This window comes from Papaver somniferum, chromosome 2 (genome assembly GCF_003573695.1).
Source record: "Papaver somniferum cultivar HN1 chromosome 2, ASM357369v1, whole genome shotgun sequence".
NCBI lineage: Eukaryota > Viridiplantae > Streptophyta > Magnoliopsida > Ranunculales > Papaveraceae > Papaver > Papaver somniferum.
Window position 1 is genome coordinate 148,329,753 of NC_039359.1, and position 18,084 is coordinate 148,347,836.

The 18,084-nt window shown below is 36.1% G+C and overlaps 3 protein-coding genes, 1 long non-coding RNA gene and 1 pseudogene across 4 annotated transcripts; 1 reads left to right on the forward strand and 4 right to left on the reverse strand.

Annotated features, from left to right (window-relative positions):
- Nucleotides 1–767: 767 nt before the first annotated feature.
- Nucleotides 768–3,173, reverse strand: LOC113349398. The gene is made up of 8 exons (XM_026593374.1): nt 2,891–3,173; nt 2,480–2,574; nt 2,314–2,400; nt 1,986–2,228; nt 1,743–1,901; nt 1,607–1,660; nt 1,249–1,392; nt 768–1,171 (listed from the first exon to the last, which is right to left on the reverse strand). The coding sequence occupies exons 1-8, from the start codon at nt 3,093–3,095 to the stop codon at nt 794–796; spliced, it is 1,365 nt and encodes a 454-aa protein (XP_026449159.1). The 5' UTR covers nt 3,096–3,173; the 3' UTR covers nt 768–793.
- On the forward strand, nt 3,028–5,169 carry LOC113349404. Its single transcript, XR_003360129.1, has 3 exons — nt 3,028–3,149; nt 3,236–3,307; nt 4,738–5,169. It is a non-coding gene; the product is annotated as an uncharacterized LOC113349404 (long non-coding RNA).
- A 5,258-nt stretch (nt 5,170–10,427) lies between these two features.
- On the reverse strand, nt 10,428–10,736 carry LOC113349402 (phosphoglucomutase, cytoplasmic 2-like). Its single transcript, XM_026593375.1, has one exon. It carries the CDS (start codon nt 10,706–10,708, stop codon nt 10,433–10,435), a length of 276 nt encoding a protein of 91 aa, XP_026449160.1. The 5' UTR covers nt 10,709–10,736; the 3' UTR covers nt 10,428–10,432.
- Nucleotides 10,737–11,008: 272 nt separating this feature from the next.
- LOC113349399 lies at nt 11,009–12,682 on the reverse strand (annotated as a pseudogene).
- A 4,221-nt stretch (nt 12,683–16,903) lies between these two features.
- Nucleotides 16,904–17,748, reverse strand: LOC113352182. Its single transcript, XM_026596032.1, has 3 exons — nt 17,713–17,748; nt 17,362–17,505; nt 16,904–17,281 (listed from the first exon to the last, which is right to left on the reverse strand). Exons 1-3 carry the CDS (start codon nt 17,719–17,721, stop codon nt 16,904–16,906), a joined length of 531 nt encoding a protein of 176 aa, XP_026451817.1. The 5' UTR covers nt 17,722–17,748.
- Between the last annotated feature and the right edge of the window lie 336 nt (nt 17,749–18,084).

Sequence of the window (18,084 nt, forward strand, 5' to 3'; positions counted from 1 at the left end):
AAAGTTGGATGCGACAGCCAAAATCTAATGCATCTAAATGGTTTTTGTAATTTTTGCTTTTCTGGATTTGAATCAAGAAGGAGCGGCGAATGATCAGAACCAACTCTAGGCAAATGACTCACCTTTGTGTCTGGAAATTTCTGCGTCCATTGGGAGGATGTTAAAGCTCTGTCATTTCTTTCACATATATTGGCATCACTTTCTCTGTTATTAGACCATGTGAATGGGATCCTTCGTACCCTACATCTTGAAGCCCCAAAAGATTCAAGATAGACGAATTGATTGCCGAAGTTTTTCTTTTTTCATAAATTTTATTAAGTTTGGTTTCATCAATAATTGGCAGGGACACTTCTATTAGACCATATGAATGGCGCTCCTTCGTACCTTACATCTTGAAGCCCCAAAAAATTCAAGATAGACGGAATTGATTGCCGAAGTTTCTCTATTTTCATAAATTTTATTAAGTTTGGTTTCATCAATAATTGGCAGGGACACTTTTATCATAGTTTCCTTATTTTTTTTTATTTTTCTTTTTGATATAAAAAGATTTCACGAAGGCAAAGAATAGGATCCGAAAGGAAACAAAACTTACTAAACGATGCAAGACCCAAACAACTAATTAATAGTCTAACATCATAATAATATTCAATGGCTACAAGTAGTGTAACACCATAATTCCATAGCTATATTATATTGCTTAGCGTGCCCAATAATACTAAATAACTTAACAACCAGAAGCAAGAAAAGTTCTCACAAGTCTTAAGGGATAGCTAAGAAATACATCCAGACTGTATTATTGACAATTTTCATTATTACCAGGACCTCCATAATAGAAACCGTAACCGTTTTTATGTTTTTCATCAATTTTTAAATCATAGCAATTTGGTTTCGATACAACCGTCATAACATCTTTGGGGTCTCTGGCTTCGTTGTTTTCATCGACTACTTGGACATAATTAAAATAACTAGATATTCCTAAACCTCCTTCTGAAGGGAAATGACCGCTACCCATCTGAGTCGTAGTATGTCGGTTTTTCCATCTTTGATTAAAGATTTCTCCACCGAAATCTACTTCTGTGGCTGTCTTTGATAATTGGGTAAAAAGCGAACTTGGATAATATCCCACAGGAATACCTTGTACTTGCACCCACCAATTTCCACTATTTTGGTCCTGCAAATTGATTTAATGTCAATCTTTACGACAAAATTGGCAAAAAAATTAAGACATTAATACTTTTATTTTACTACCTTGTGTATACTAAAGGTGGCATCTTTTTGATCTCCTTTGAAAGCGGACAATTCTGTGAAAGTGCAACCAATGGCGATATTTGAGGATGTATGCACAAAACCTTCACACATGAGGTTGTAGCAACCAGTTTTGTAGTCATCCGGCTAACAAAAAATTATAAAATTAGACGATACAAAAAAAAAAGAAAAAAAACATCGAACCATCCTACATAACAATGGATTCAAAAAAAAAAAAATCTTATGGGGAATGTCTAACTAATATTCTTCCTAGTCCAGGAAGTTTAACATATTGTAATAATGGTTTAATGTTGAAAATAATAAAATATCAGACGGCATCCTTCACCGTAATAACACTTACCGTCCACAATATAAAAAATCTGGTCTGGTTATCACCATATATATTTTCTGACACCTGTTAAAAAAATAAATTAAAATTCTGTAGCGCAGGGAAAAAATTTGAACTATGGAAACATAACCTTGGATGGAAAACTCACTTCCCATCCAGCTTCAATAGTATTGATGTCATCATTTTCACCGGCTACAACCCATATTTGAGATACACTTATCTCAAGTGGTGTTTCCACAACGGGATTCCAAAGATTTATTTTTGCTTGTGCTCCTAGAAAATTCCCGAACACCCTGATTACCGCATACTAGAAAACATATTTTTCAAATTAGCACAACCAATACGAAAAAAACTAATAAAACTTTTCATAAAAAGATAATTATAAATATACCTCATGGCCGCTCTTATCACGGCCGCTCCTATCACCGTTTGAATGTACTGTACTAGGCATTTTATAATGAGAAAATTTCTGACGACGATATTTGTGCGAAAGTATTGAACGGGAATCTTTTATATTCCTACGTATAGGGATAGTTCCTTGTGGACATTTTCCATACTTATGCCAGGCCTGTGTAATCTGAAGTGTCCCGAAATTATCTAATTTCATATTCGTCGGGCTCATACTAGGTTTAACCTGTTTAATATATATCAATAAGCAATTCTCTTTAGAGCTTCAAATAAGAAAAATCAAGTAATTATGAGGAAAGGTATTACTAAACCTGTATTGTATGATTACGAAGCAAATGATGATTAAGCGAAGGTTGTTTGTAGATATCATAACAATCGATGATTTCATCTTTATCAACCTACACCATAAGAATCAATCAATGATGAGTGCGTCAAGAAACATGAGATTATTGTGAAAACGAATGTGAACTATTTTACCAGAATGGATTTGATTATTGATCTGTTCATGACATCTGAAACTATTCTTCCATCGACTAATTCTTTTGAAACTAACCCCAGAAACACCGATATTGCTAGAATGAGTGACCAACAGATCGAGGTCATGAATTTAGACATTATTAGTCTAATAATTGTAGACGAAACCAACAAAAATTCAACTGCTCCATAAAAGACATGGGAGGTGGATTTATATGGGTGACATCGATTATGTCATATTACTACCAATACATACGGAGTATTAATTATTTTCCTTTCTTATATCGGTAAAATTATTTACCTACCAACGAATATGTATATATTCTCACCTAAAATATCCATTGTAATATATAGTCATTATGAGAAATATCTATCCTAACAATTGTGATATATATCTTATCTCTGTATACTTACTATAAAGAAAAGAGGGTCTTTTTGGACCTTGTCCACCCTCTTTTACAAAATTACCCTCGCTGATTTCTCGCATCGCAATTATGCAAGAAAGGGTAAAATAGTATCTTGACTTCACAATAGAAAAGGAGTTTTGTTTTCTCTTCGTTCCGTCTCCAACTGCTTTCGTCTGAAACCTCCGCCATGGTTTCTGCAACACCTCCACCATGAAAGAAGAACAACAGCTACGACAAATGAGACCTAACAGCAGATTTCAACCCAGGTTATTCGATTGTTAATCTTATTCTTCTTTAATTTTGACAATTTGAATCACCGATTTTTGACCTAATTTTTGGCTTCTTATTTCAGCAACCATTGCAATTGCTTTCCATTCCTTATGCTACGGAACACCTGAGGCCTTAACATCACTTTCCAACTCAGGTTAGTTAAATTCCTACTTTATTCAAATTTGGGAACAGTCACCGATTTTCAAACCATATAAATCGGGTACCAAAATTGAAATTCAGTTTACTCAACTGTTTTTGGTGATTCTTAATTTGGGTTCCACTTTTCAGTTAGTTTCAAACCATATAAATTGAGTGTTGTTAGTAAAATTCAGGAACAATTGCTTTGTAACTACACTTGCTTTCAGTGAAACCATTGTATTTGATGAATTTTATTTTTAGATTCTGTAAACCTCAGTTGTTCGTTGATATTATTTGTAAACCTCATTTGTCTGTTGATTTATTGTCAACTTCAGTTTCTCTTTTCATTTTTGGTGGAGTAGTTTTGTGGTAGTATAAGGATTTAACCAAGTTGAAGGCTCTGAACTTCTGTTGTTTGTATAAATGCCTAAGATAGTCCTACTGTTTAATTTAGTCAAAATTTTCCCTTGACATCATATCAATCTTACGGTGTGATTGCGATATTGGAGTTTGTTACGGTTTTGGGATTAATAACAGTGCTACCTTATATCAACATATTGGGTTAAATGTGGTTGATAGGTAGAAGTGGTCAAGGAGATTACAAGAGAGAGAAGCTTACTATGAAATAACATTGAGATGCCTATCGAGCGAGTAGTCCAGAATGTAAAATGCAGATGGGCATGAATTAGACACAATTGATGGTAGTCGAAAAAGAAAGTACATATGTTAAATTTCCAATCGCTATAAGACAAAAGGGTTTCGAGTACGTAATTAGATATGTAGAGTTTCAGCTACCTGCGTATCTCATGCATATGAAAATTTAACATCGTAGCTGCACCGCTCCATCATGTGGACCAATCATCATCAATACCTCACCCAGCTGCTTAGCCACTTTTCTCGCCATGTAAACTCTATCAAATATGAAACTAGTGAACTTGAAGACAGCCCAAGATATATACTTGTTAAAATTAAGAGCTGAATGTCTAACCTGGTCTATTTTTTCCCTGATAATATCTCACCCTCTACAGATGCATTTGTCATTACTGCCTTAGCAAATTCTTCGGGATTCTCAAAAGAAAAAAAAGAAAAAATATCCGACGGGTCATTCGAAATCTTAAATTTTCATGGGATGATAATATTTACCACATTTAAAGTAGGGTCTCTTGTATTATTTTACCTTTATAATAATGAAATATCTCCTAGTATAATATAATGAAAATAAATTTTCTAGATTAGTATCGATTTCGTAGACTTTATTTATTAGGAACATACTTTTCACATCCCTATTTAAGATGTCCTTTGATAAGAAGCAACTATTAATCTTTGAGAAAACTAAACTAGTTAAGAACAATGTTGAGTTTTTTTTTTGTTGTTAATCATAATATGTTTGAAGTTACTGGCAATGATATTATTAGTGGTATTTTCCGGTTCTTCTTGTTCATCAAGAATCCTTTCGTCAGAGGATCGTGCATTCTATATTGGAGGACTTCATGAACATGTTAAAGGGTCGGAATCTGCAAGCGCAGTACTACCACCTTCGGGGCCGTTCAAACATCATGCAGATGGGGACGGAGTGCAAAGGAATAGATTCAGACTGTACTTTGGACCTTCTAAGAGAGGGAAAGAGCATGCGGGCAATACACCTCCTCCAAAGGAATTCTAACCATCATATTTCGGACCCTCTGAGAGTGGGAAAGGTCATAAGATCAAACAATACAGCTCCTTTACGTGATTAAAGCCGATTAAGACTTAAAAATGTTGTGTACGTTGTCTATCTCATCTCGACGATGGAGTTTTTCTCCTTTTATTTAAGCTCTATAATTAGCAAAGAACCATTTTTTCCCAATTTTTTTTATCAATTATAAAAATCATTAGGCCTGACCATAAGTCTATGCATAAAATGGAGAATTTATTATTTGCGCATGTTGTCTTCATAGCGTTTCTTGTGAAAATTTCTGTGGAATCTTAAATAAGAGCCTTTTCTCTTCACAAATATACCAAAAAGAAAAATTAGGCTATAAATATCTTTCATAGGGATATTTGGGTATGCTTGGCACAAGAGAAAATTAACAATTCTACCTGAAAGCAAAATAACAATTCTACTTGAAATATGTGGCGCATACTTTTCATGTTAACACGTTTAATGAAGTAAATTTTATTTTTTTTTCAAAAACAGTTATATTACCTAACTGTTTTTCTTTATCTTTATTGTTAACTTTCTCGAAAAGAAAAGCAGTTATATACTTAGGATTTGGAATGGGCATGCATCATGTCAAAATGTCAAAAATATATAGAAACCAGTTTTGAAGCATATTGATTTTTTTTTGAGGCATACTCATTCATTATCCCATCTAGGGTGGATTCATAAGGAATGTCTAAAAGTAGTGCAATTATTTATATATTCTTAAACAATTTAAATTACTAGAGTGTCCTTATCCTCAATAATCTAAAATCAAAAATCAAAATAACATTTAACCTTAAACATCTTGGACTCCAATTCTATCAAGCAACCAATCAAGCAATCAATCAAGCAATTAATCAAGCAATGAATCAAGCAAAGGAACACGAATCGAAGTGAGCAATGTTGGAGTGCGAAATTCAAATCTCAATTGCTCTCAGATGTATTTTAGAATGTATTTGTGACAAACCCATCTTGTTTTTGATTGATTTTATTTTGTTTGATCGATAGAGTATGATTTCAAAGATGAAATTAAGGTTTTCAGAAGATCGGTTCGGCTGATCTTGGAATACCAATTTTGAGCCGAACCTAGTATATGATTAAGAGAAACTTTGTGTTCGACTGATGCGACTTTGCTAGATTTTGTTGGAATCAACCAACCTAAAATTCGTTAGTTACAGAGTGAAGTTCGGCTGACAAGTTATCAGCCGAACCGTTCATCTGGTCAGTAGATATGGGTTTTAAAAATTCAAATTTTTTTGGCAGATTCAACTTATAAAAAGGACATTAAACCTCGTATAGAAGTCTACTCCTGATTTGAATCACACATTTGGTCAATTTGAATCACTAATCGGGAAACGGGGATGACCAGCTGAGCTAGGTTCCCGAAACGCTGTGTTCGGCTGATGCGACTTTCCCCCCCCATCTGCTTCGGCTCCCTTGGCTAGGTTACCCATGACGCTCGTTGGTAGGCTAGTTAGTACCGCAACCTGTTCAATTAATGTAGTAGTGTGTTGTTGGAGCTTAGCATGTTAGGCTTCCAACTAGTTAATGTAATACTCTTTATCCATTAATAATAATAATTTAATCACTAAAATCTCAAAATCCAAGTTTTTTTTCGCTTCTTCTTCTTCTTCCTCTAAAAAATCCAAACTCTCTCACATAAGTTTGATTTCTTTACTAATTTACTACCATAAATTTAATTTTTAATCAATCCTTAAAATTTCTAATTAATCAAATCTAATCATAATCGTAAACACTAATTATATAAGGGTAGTTATGTCATTATTAAAAAGGGTGGATAAGGGGCGATGTTGTTTTCTATTTAGTGACCCTATTTGGCATTATTTAGTATGCCTCAAAAAAAATTAATATGCCTCAAATCAGGTTTCAATATAAAAGATGAAAACCTTTTTTGAGGCATACTCATTTTTTTTGAAGCATACTCATTTTATACCATCTAGAGTGGATTTATAAGGGGTGTCTAAAGGTAGTGCAATTATCTATATATCCTTAAACAATTTAAATTACTAGAGTGCCCTTATCCTCAAAAACCTAAAATCAAAAATCAAAATAAACTTTAAACTCAAACATCTTGGACTCTAGTTCAATCAAGAAATTGATCAAGCAAAGCAAACACGAATCGAAATGAGCGATGTTGGAGTGCGAAATCCAAATCTCAATTGCTCTTAGATGTATTTTAGAATGTATATGTAACAAATACATCTTGTTTTTGATTGATTTTATTTTGTTTGATCGATAGAGTATGATTTCAAAGATGAAATTAGGTATTCAGAAGATGAGTTCGGCTGATTTTGGAGTATCAATTTTGAGCCCAAACCTAGTGTATGATTTAGAGAAACATTATGTTCGGCTAATGCGACTTTGCTAGATTTCGTTCGAATCAGCCGGACCAAAATTCGTCAGTTACAGAGCGAAGTTCGGCTGATAACTTTTCAGTCGAACCTCAGTTTTTTGAAAATATACCTAGGTTCGGATGATAACTTGTCAGCCGAACCCCTGTGTATTTTCAAAAAATGGAGGTTCGGCTGCAAAGTTATCCGCCGAACTGTTCATCTAGTCAGTAGATCTGGGTTTTAAAAATTCAATTTTTTGACATATTCAACTTATAAAAAGAAATTAAACCTCGTGTAGACACCTATGATTTCAATCACGCATTTTGGTCACTTCTAATCACTAAAATCTCAATATTCAAAACCCAAGTTTTTTTCACTTCGTCTTCTTCCTCTCAAAATCCATACTCTCTCACATAAATTTGATTTATCTACTAATTCACCACTTATAATTTAATTTTTAATTAATCCTTAAAATTCCTAACTAATCAAATCTAATCATAATCATTAACACCAATTATGTAAGGGTAGTTATGCCATTATCAAAAAGAGTGAATAAGGGGTGATGTTGTTTTTTATTTAGTGACCCTATTGTGGCATTATTTAGTATGCCTCAAAAAAATTCAGGATGCCTCAAAATAAGTTTCAAAAGATGGACCACATGTAGGGGTGAGCAAAAAGTCCGGAACCGCGGATTTCATCCGTATCCATCCGTAAAAATGCGTGTGAAACCCAATCCGCAAGATTTATGGAGCGGACACGGTTGGATTATCCAAATCCGCACTTTTAGCGATTTGGTTGTGGTTGGACTTTCGCACCGTAGGGAAGTAAACTTCTTTTATCTTCTTATCTACATGCAGACACATGAATGTCTCAACCAAAACTTACCCTTTTTCATTTCTTCATGCATTTCAGTTATCTTACTTACTGAAAAACAAAAAGTTGTTCCAAGTGTGTTTTACAGCAAGAAATGGAAGAACAAAACACATCACATTCTGCAAAATGAAAGACAGTTTCATTTTCTCCCTATGTTAGTATTGAGATCTATAATTTGAAGTATACATGAATGGTAAGATTACCTTCTCTTGTTCACATATACATCACCTTTCAATTCTGCATCACCGACCCTGGAATTGGTAGACTGAGTACCCTGTTTAGGTATGATCACAATCTTGCTGGAGCTAATGACTGATCATGAACCTTGAATCTTGAACAATTTTGCTTTTGAAAGGCAGATGTGCGTGCCACCAGAAGAATCTCACATTCAAGTTTGGGACAAAATAATAAGACACCACTAGTTAATGCTACAGACAAGTATTCTTTTGGCTTAGTTTTGTTTATGAAAAGAAGAAAACAAAACGATGGGTGTTACCATGAAAACAGATTCACACATAACTAAAGATATACTCGACAGAGAAATAATAAGCTTGAAACCAAAAAACAAACTAACGATCGAACACCTCAAATTTGCTTCATTGATCACCGCTGCAGCCATTTTTTTTTCCCTTTCCCACTATTGAAAATCATTGGCTAAATTCACGGTTAATCCGCATCCGGACCGTATCATCCGTTGATCCGCAGATGAAAAATCTGCGGGTGATTGGGTCGGACACGGTTGGATTTTCCAAATCCGCAACTTTGACGGATTGGACGAGGGTGACTCCTAATCCGCATCCGTCTGTCCGTTGCACATCCCTAACCACATGTACCATATACAAAATGTGCGTGGCCCAACAATATCTTATACAACAAAGCCCAACAGAAAACTTAGCTAAAAAGGCCCATTAAAATGTTAGTAGTATTTTTACTTCTTTACTACTGACACTAGGGGTGAGCATGGGCCGGTATGGACCGGTTTTCGCTTCGTCCGCATCCAATCCATTGCACTACGAATTTCAAATTTGGCATCCGCATCCAATCCATATCCAACGGATTTTGCATCCAGTAGATGCACGGATGGACGGATTGGATGCAGATAATCCAATGGATTTGTTTTAGTTGAAATTTATAGTAAAGAAAATAAGCTGACACAAATGACTCCTTATAAAACCTACATATCTTATATATGTATACAAATATAAATATGTCATGTACAACACCCCAAGCAAAAATCTTAAAAATTCCTAAATCATCCATAGTATTTTCTAGAACTATATAAATTCTCTTAATTTAACGGATGTGGATGTCCAACGGATTTTCAAGGTTGCATCCGGGTCCGATCCGTTGAATTTCAAAAATTTCATCCGCATCCAACTCATTAACGAACGGTCCGAACATTCATCCGTAAATGAACGGTTGGTCCCGGTTAAATCCGCGGATTACGATCCAAATGCTCACCCCTAACTGACACACCGCTAGGTTCAGTATTAGAAGAATCAAGCCAATAGAGACGTGTAGCGTTGGACTGCCAACCACAAGTGACGAAATATATATTCAACAGAGAGGAATTGATCTTATCGAAGACTATCTTTACTACTATTGTAGGCAAATGGATCGACAGCCAGCCTAAAACTGCCCATATATAATTGATAGAACATGGACATCCAACTCAAAACTAATTGGCAATGAGTGGAGTGGTCCATAAAACTATATGGAGGATCCTAACTAGGGGTTTGATCTATGTGGGACTATTATCCTCAACATGTAGGGCGGAGTTTGGAGCCTCTACAACAACGTTGACCCTTTGCATGGGTATCTCCCGTCACGGGCAAAGTGTGGGTAGCCATTGGGCTTACTCGCACACGGACTAGCTCTGAAACCATGATAGAACATGGACATCCAACTCAAAACCAATTGACAATGAGTGGAATGGCCATACAACCATATGAAGGGTCCTAGCTCGGGGTTTGGTCTATGTGGGACTATTATCCTCAACAATAATATGATTCTATCCTTCTCACGAATATGGTCTGAACCAGTTCCGAACTGAACACATTCCAGTATCCATTAAGTGCGTCATTACAGAGAATGAAATTTGGAGATGCAACTAACTTCTGAAAAGACTCGAAATCAGAATCTACTTCAGCAGCTTCAATCATTAGCTGAACCAAAAATATCAACATCAAAATTCTACTGCAATGTGGTATTCTTTCATTGTTATTGTGTTCTGCTAGATCTTATCCATGACTCTCTCAGGAGCAGGTCCACATTTTCCTGCACCACCAGGGTTGTGACTTGCTGTCAATTTGAAAGCTCCTGATGCGTTAGATCCAGATGCGCGGATTTGTTCCCATATAACAGCAGATATAGCAGGAGTTGACGTCAATCCATTTAGTCCAACACAAACAATTCTTACTCCATTTGCAGCTGCCATCTTAATGATAATCTGAATAGCAGCGTTCAACCAGTAACGACCATCACCAGATACAACAATTTGTAGCACCATTCACTTGATTAGCTGGGACTCCTTGGAGTGTTGCTTGAACAAAAATTCTGCCAGGTTATGTGGTTGCTTGAATACTTCTGCCTTCTTTCTCAATCAAGATGTTCTTGGTTTCTGCCATCGATTGGATTAGTTTATATGATGCCTTCTTTAACTGAAAATAACAATCAAAATTCCTCTAGTCGAGGATTGACCACCTTGAAATACTTAGGGTGAATGAACGAAAAAATAGTTCTACAGGAGGTACTTAGGAATAGATTTCTACAATGAGGCAACACAACTAATTAAGGAAAACATCTAACAGTTGCAAAATAAAAATATTTAAGAAAGAACTAGTTTAGACAACACAGTAGTGCTGGTGTTCTTACATCCCACTCTCCTTCAAACAAGGCTTGTCCTCAAGCCGGGAAATCTGGAAAATGAGAATGACGTCATACACCTACAGGCACTCACTCACTCCTGCCTAAAATGACTCTCACTCCCACCCTAAAAATAAACAAATCTCCATTTATTCCTGCTTTTCATAATCCAAATCTATTCTCAGTAATCAGTCACTAACAAAGACAGTCAACACTACAGTTGATTCCTGATTGGAGCTTGTCACCATAAAAGAAACTACAAGCAACTAATGAAGACGAATGCATACAGTGCTACCATCACCAACTGGGACCTGTGATATCCGAATGCGAGAATCAGCTGCTATAAGCTTGTTAAACTCGATTGAGTGACGCCTAGAAGCTCTGTAGTGCTCTGGAACCAAAGATTCATCGCTCATAGCCACTGATCCTCCCCATAATGTGTTATCGTAAACTATGATGCCGCCAATTCTCAACAGTTTCAACAATTTCTCATGATAATTCTGGGTCGACATAAGCAAAGTCAAAGGTCCCTTCATTCTCTGCCTGCAACATATTGGCAACAATAATATATGAATAGAGGACATTGTTTAACATAAGAACAACCTACAAGTCATTGTCACAGTGATTTATTTCCTTTAATCTGTCTCAGTGTTGTTAGTACTTACATTATCCAACAGTTTGTCAAGTACAGGAAGAGCAGGAGACTCGACAAAATCAATTTTATGTTCAACGCCAGCCTTTTGCATAATTGGTAATCCTATGTCATCATATGCTTTCCGACTAACATCGATAGATGTAATCTGCGTCATTGTGCACGGTCACCATGATTGGTTAGGAAGACAATGAGAGACATGAATCGATAAAAGGAAGCAGATGGACGAACGAACAAACCTTCCCATCATCAGGTATCGCAAGAGCAGTTAGGAGGAGAGAGTATCCTGTGAAAACCCCAATTTCAATTGTCTTCTTTGCATTAACAAGACCCAGAAGCAATGTCATTAACTGACCCGCATCTGGTGCAGTACCCATCAAAGCCCTAGATTATTAAGTTCGATCAGTACAAGCTTAATATAGACAGGCTTAACAACGAAAGCGGAGAAGATGAAATGAATTACCCTGGATAATCCGCAGTAGCATCTCTCAACTCCTTGAGAAACTCTGATTCTCGTGGGTACACACTAGTATTCAAGATATACTAACAAAAAAAAGTGTTCTTGAAATTAGAACTAAACCATGATTTCAGAATACCAAATTCAAATAGACATCAATAAAGCATTACAGAACAAAATACCCAAACCCAATCATCAAAATGATGTAAAGAACCAAAATCAAATGTGAAAAAACCAATACCTGATACAATTCTTTACTTTGCAATAGCCCCTTGTTCTCCATTTCTCCTGCAAAAACCCAAATAGTGATTTCAATCTAAAAATGGAAACGAAAAATGATATGATGGATTACAGAAATTAAAAGTTCGGGTTTCTATAGTTGAATACCTTGATCCGTAGTTGAACTTCTCCCTCGTGGATGGTAGTTCAGAAGAACTGTTGAAGTTTATCGGTGTTTGTTTCCTTGTAAGAGTTGCGTGTCTGGCTGCTTCGGACGCGTTTCTGGCACATGGATGCATCGCCTGAGGTTAGGTGGCAGATTTGGTTACTTGAATAAAATTTCGGCTAATCTGCCCCCGATGCGACGTGTTGGCTTAGCTGTTGATAAAAGAACCAATGCACGGCCCATGTGGCTAAAGAATCTCCGAAAATGATAACCTATGGACGTTTTGCGATGTGTCTATGTATGTAAACCAAAGGCATGGTGGTTCTCTAAGAGAGTTTATGGAATGGATTCTTTTTCTATTGAAAGTTATAGCATGATAGTATTCTGTGTTTTGGTCATATTCCTTAAAAAATTATCTCTTGAAATTTGATGATAGTTATTATTTTTGATTTTGTACCATTTGTCTAATTCCGCTTGGAGTTTTCTAATTTTATCTCGGCGAAATTCCCAGATCAAAGAAGGCTTTCAATCCTATTATTTAGGGATTTAATATTTTTATGGATGTTTCCAAACACATCTGAATTCCATTGAGATAAATCCTAGGATAATAGTTTGAGCTTCGAATAGATGTTCCTATCCTGGGTAGTGCTGGAGTGAAAATTCTAAGAGTTGGCAACTATCTAAGCTAAAGTAGGATGAGACACCCAAGATCTAATGCATCTAAATGGTTTTTGTAATTCTTGTTTTTCTGGATTTGAACCAAGAAGGAGCAGAGAATGATCAAAACCAACTCTATGCAGATGACTCATCTTTGTGTCCGGAAATTTCTATGCTCATTGGGAGGATGTTAAAGCTCTGTCAATGTTTTCACATATATTGGCATCACCTTCTCTGTTTTTTTGCCATGTGAATGACGCTCCTTCGTACCCTACATCTTGAAGCCACAAAGATTTCAAGATAGACGTAGAGGTGTCAAAAAGGTCAGGTCGGCCCAAGCCTGGTCTGGCCAGGCCTGTATTAGCAGGCCAAAGCCTGGTCTGGCCCGGAAGTAGATAAATCTGGCCATGCCCAGGCTCAAAATAGGCCAGGCTAGGCTCAATTTTTCAACATGTTGGCCTGTTATGCCCAGGCCTGCTTTAGCCTGGGCCTGTATAAGCCTGCCTGGCTAGCCTTCCATGGCCTGTACATATGGTCACAACTTTTTTTTGCTAGGAAAAAAGAATTCATTAATTAATGAGAGATTACAGCATTTTGGAGAAAATAGGGAAAGTTGGTTTCATCCCATTCTCATGTTACATTTAAAGTTTTGCTGTGTTTAGCAGCTATGTATGCTATGCCATTTAACTCTCTTTTGAGATGAATAAATCTAATAGCATGAATATCTTTTAAAAGGAATAAGCAATCATCTAAAACCGAGCATGAGCTCCAACTAGTTTGGCCCCTGTTATTATTGAGATAATCCATAACATTCTTGGCATCACTTATAAGGTAAAGGTCCTGAAAATTCTTCTGTCTAATCCAAATTGCAGCCTCCAGAATTGCTGCACTTTCAGCTCCTTCAGGACTTCCATTTCTTCCTGAGACTAATTTGCATCCCTGGAATTCACCTGCAGATTTTATAGCCACAATGCCGACACCAGAATTGTTAGTGTCTTTGTCAAAGGAAGCATCACATAAAATAAGAAGACTATCTTGTGGGACAATTTCAAGAAAATTAGACTCATTAGTAGAAGCAGCATGAGAGACACAAGTGACAGGTGTAGTGGCTAAAGAATTTCTAGTTTCATCAACTATTCTTAGAACATTACTAGTTGTACTCTGTGGGTTTAAAGATTTGTTATCAAAAACTTTAGAGCATCTTTCTTTCCAAATGCACCAAGCAGTAGTAAGAACAATAGCTGATTTGTCTTGGAGGGGTTTTGAAGTGAGCCATTTGGAGACCCAGTCCTTGATACTGATATTGGTATCTGAATCCTGAAAAACAGAGTGACTGACAACAGATATATTGGACCAGACATTTTTAACAAATGGACAGTGAAGTATCATATGCTATGGAGTTTCACTAGCACCAGAGTTGCACGATTTACACCTGTCATCATGAGTATGGTTGAATCTAGCTAATTTACTACCAGTTGGTAGAATATTCTCAACACACTTCCAAACAAAAAGTTGAGTTTTGGGCAACAATGGGGACTTCCATAGAGCCTTGTGAATTTCCAAGTCAGGGTTTTGTATAGAATTATGAGGTAGTTCATATGCTAGCAGTTTAAGACAGATTTGACAGTTAAGATACCATTTCTATTATAAGTCCAAATTAAAGTATCACAACATGAAATTGGAATTCTCATGCTGCAAATCTTTTGACAGTTTTCCCTAGTGAAGAAATCCTCAATTAAAGCTACATTCCAGGTCTTGGAGTCATGGTTTATGAATTCAGAGACTTTGTAGTTAGGATTAGGATAGCTAACACACAAAGGTTGAGAAGGATTTAAGATCCAGTTATCAGAAAAAACATTAGCAACACTACCATCTCTAATGTCCCAAATAGCATGTTGTTTTAAGATTTCTAGACCATGACACATACTAGACCAAACCCAAGACATATACCAAGGCTTTTTATAGTGAAGAGGATGACAGTCCTTAAAGTACTTGCACCTAAGAATTTGAACCCACAGATCATTGGGGGAATGGATTAAAAGCCAGGCAGTTTTAGTTAATAGAGCTAAGTTCATTTTTTTCATATTTCTAAATCCTAAACCTCCCTGTAATTTATGGGTACACACTTTTTCCCACTTCTTAAAATAATAACCCCTATGACCATTCTTACCCCACCAAAGTCCCTTTGAGACTGCTCCATTTTGTCAATAATGGTGTCTGGAAGGAGAAAAGAATTCATGTGATAGTTGGAAGAAGCTTTTAAAGTATGTTGAACCAGATTAGATCTTCCAGATTGTGCTAGCTGTTTAGCTTTTAAAGTATATATGGTCACAACTAGGGGTGAGCATTTGGCCTGTAATCCGCAGATTTAACCGGGACCACCCGTTCTTTTGCGGATGGATGCCCGGACCGTTTGTTAATGGGTTGGATGCGGATGGATTTTTGAAATCTAACATTACGGATCGTGTCCGGATTCAATCTAGAAAATCCGTTTGACATCCATATCCGTTAAATTAAGGGGATTTATATGGTTCCAGAAAATATTACGGATCATCTAGGAATTTATAAGGTGTTTGCTTGGGGTGTTGTAGATGATATTTTTATATTTGTATACATATATAGGATATGTTGGTTTTATAAGGAGTCATTTGTGTTCGATTTTTTTTCTTTACTATAAATTTTAACTAAAACAAATCCATTGATTATCCGCATCAAATCCGTCTGTCCGTGCATCCATTGGATCTGGATTGGATGGGATGCCAAATTTGAAATCCGTAGTGCAATGGATTGGATGCGAAACAAACGAAAACCGATCCGTACCTGCCCATGCTCACCCCCGATCACAACACAAATTTGACCGTATAAGTTTGACACAAATTTATATTATTTATCTTTCATTAACTTATTTATAAAAAGCATGGATCGCTCATAACTTTACATATTTACAGTCGAGGTTGAATGTCCCTAATTGAAATTCGGAATAAAATATTCTCGCATTAATAACCAAATATTCTTAATCTTTTTGATAGATTCTGTACATCGACAGAACAAGTTTATATTATTTGTTCGAGTCTTTGTTATAGCACCTTTTCACACTTCAAAAATAACTGACAGTATCTATCGCAGGCTAGCCCGGCGGGGCCTGGTAAGGCCCAGTTTAACGCAGGCCTGGCACAGGCCCAGGCTGGGCTCCCTTATAGGCTTTTCAGGCCAGGCATTCTTATATAACACGCCAACCCAGGCTAGGCCACATGCCAGGCTAGGCTGACAAAACACAAACCGGGCCACGCTAGGCCGGCCTGTTTGACACTTTTAGAGATGGAATTGATTACTGAAATTTCTCTTTTTCATAATTTTATTAATTTTGGTTTCATCATTAATTGGCTGGGACATTTCTTTCATAATTTCCTTATTTTTTTTTATTCTCTTTTTGAAATAAAAAGATTTCACGAAGACAAAGAGTAGGATCCGAAAGAAAACAAAACTTACCAAACGACACAAGATCCAAACAACTAATCAATAGTCTAACACCATAATAATATTCCATGGCTACAAGTAGTGTAACACCATAATTCCATAGCTATATTATTGCTTGGCGTGCCCAATAATACTAAATAACTTAACAACCAGAAGCAAGAATAGTTCTCATAAGTTTTAAGGGATAGCTAAGAGATACATCCGGACTTTATTACTGACAATTATCATTATTACCAGAACCTCCATAATAGAAACCGTAACCGTTTTTATGGTTTTCATCAATTTTTAAATCATAGCAATTTGGATTCGATACAACCGACATAACATCTTTGGGGTTTCTGGCTTCGTTGTTTTCATCGACTACTTGGACATAATTAAAATAACTGGATATTCCTAAACCTCCTTCTGAAGGGAAATGACCGCTACCCATCTGAGTCGTAGTATGTCGATTTTTCCATCTTTGATTAAAGATTTCTCCACCGAAATCTATTCCTGTGGCTGTCTTTGATAATTGGGTAAAAAGAGAACTTGGATAATATCCCACAGGAATACCTTGTACTTGCACCCACCAATTTCCACTATTTTGGTCCTGCAAATTAATTTAGTGTCAAATCTTCACGGCAAAATTGGCGAAAAAATTTAAGATATTAATTACTTTTATTTTACTACCTTGTGTATACTAAAGGTGACATCTTTTTGATCTCCTTTGAAAGCGGAAAGTTCTGTGAAATTGCAACCAATGGCGATATCTGAGGATGTATGCACAAAACCTTCACAGTTGAGGTTGTAGCAACCAGTTCTGTAATTATCGGGCTAACAAAAAATTAATAAAAATTAGACGATACAAAACAAAAACATCGAATCATACTAAATTACAGTCGATTCAAAATACAAAAAATCTTACGGGGAACGTGTAACTAATATTCGTCCTAGTCCAGGAAGTTTAACATATTATAATAATGGTTTAATGTTTAAAATAAAAGAATATCAGACGGCATCCTGCACAGTAGTAACACTTACTGTCCACATTATAAAGAATCTGGTCTGGTTATCACCATATACACCTGTTAAAAAAATAAATTAAAATTTTGTGGCACACGGAAAAAAATTTGAACTATGTAAGTATAACCTTGGATGGACAACTCACTTCCCATCCAGCTTCAATAGTATTGAGGTCATCATTTTCACCGGCTCTAACCCATATTTGAGATACACTTATCTCAAGTGGTGTTTCCACAACCGGATTCCAAAGATTTATTTTTGCTTGTGCTCCTAGAAAATTCCCGAACACCCTGATTACCGCGTACTAGAAAACATGTTTTTCAAATTAGTACAACCAATACGAAAAAAACTAATAAAACTTTTCATAAAAAGATAATTATAAATATACCT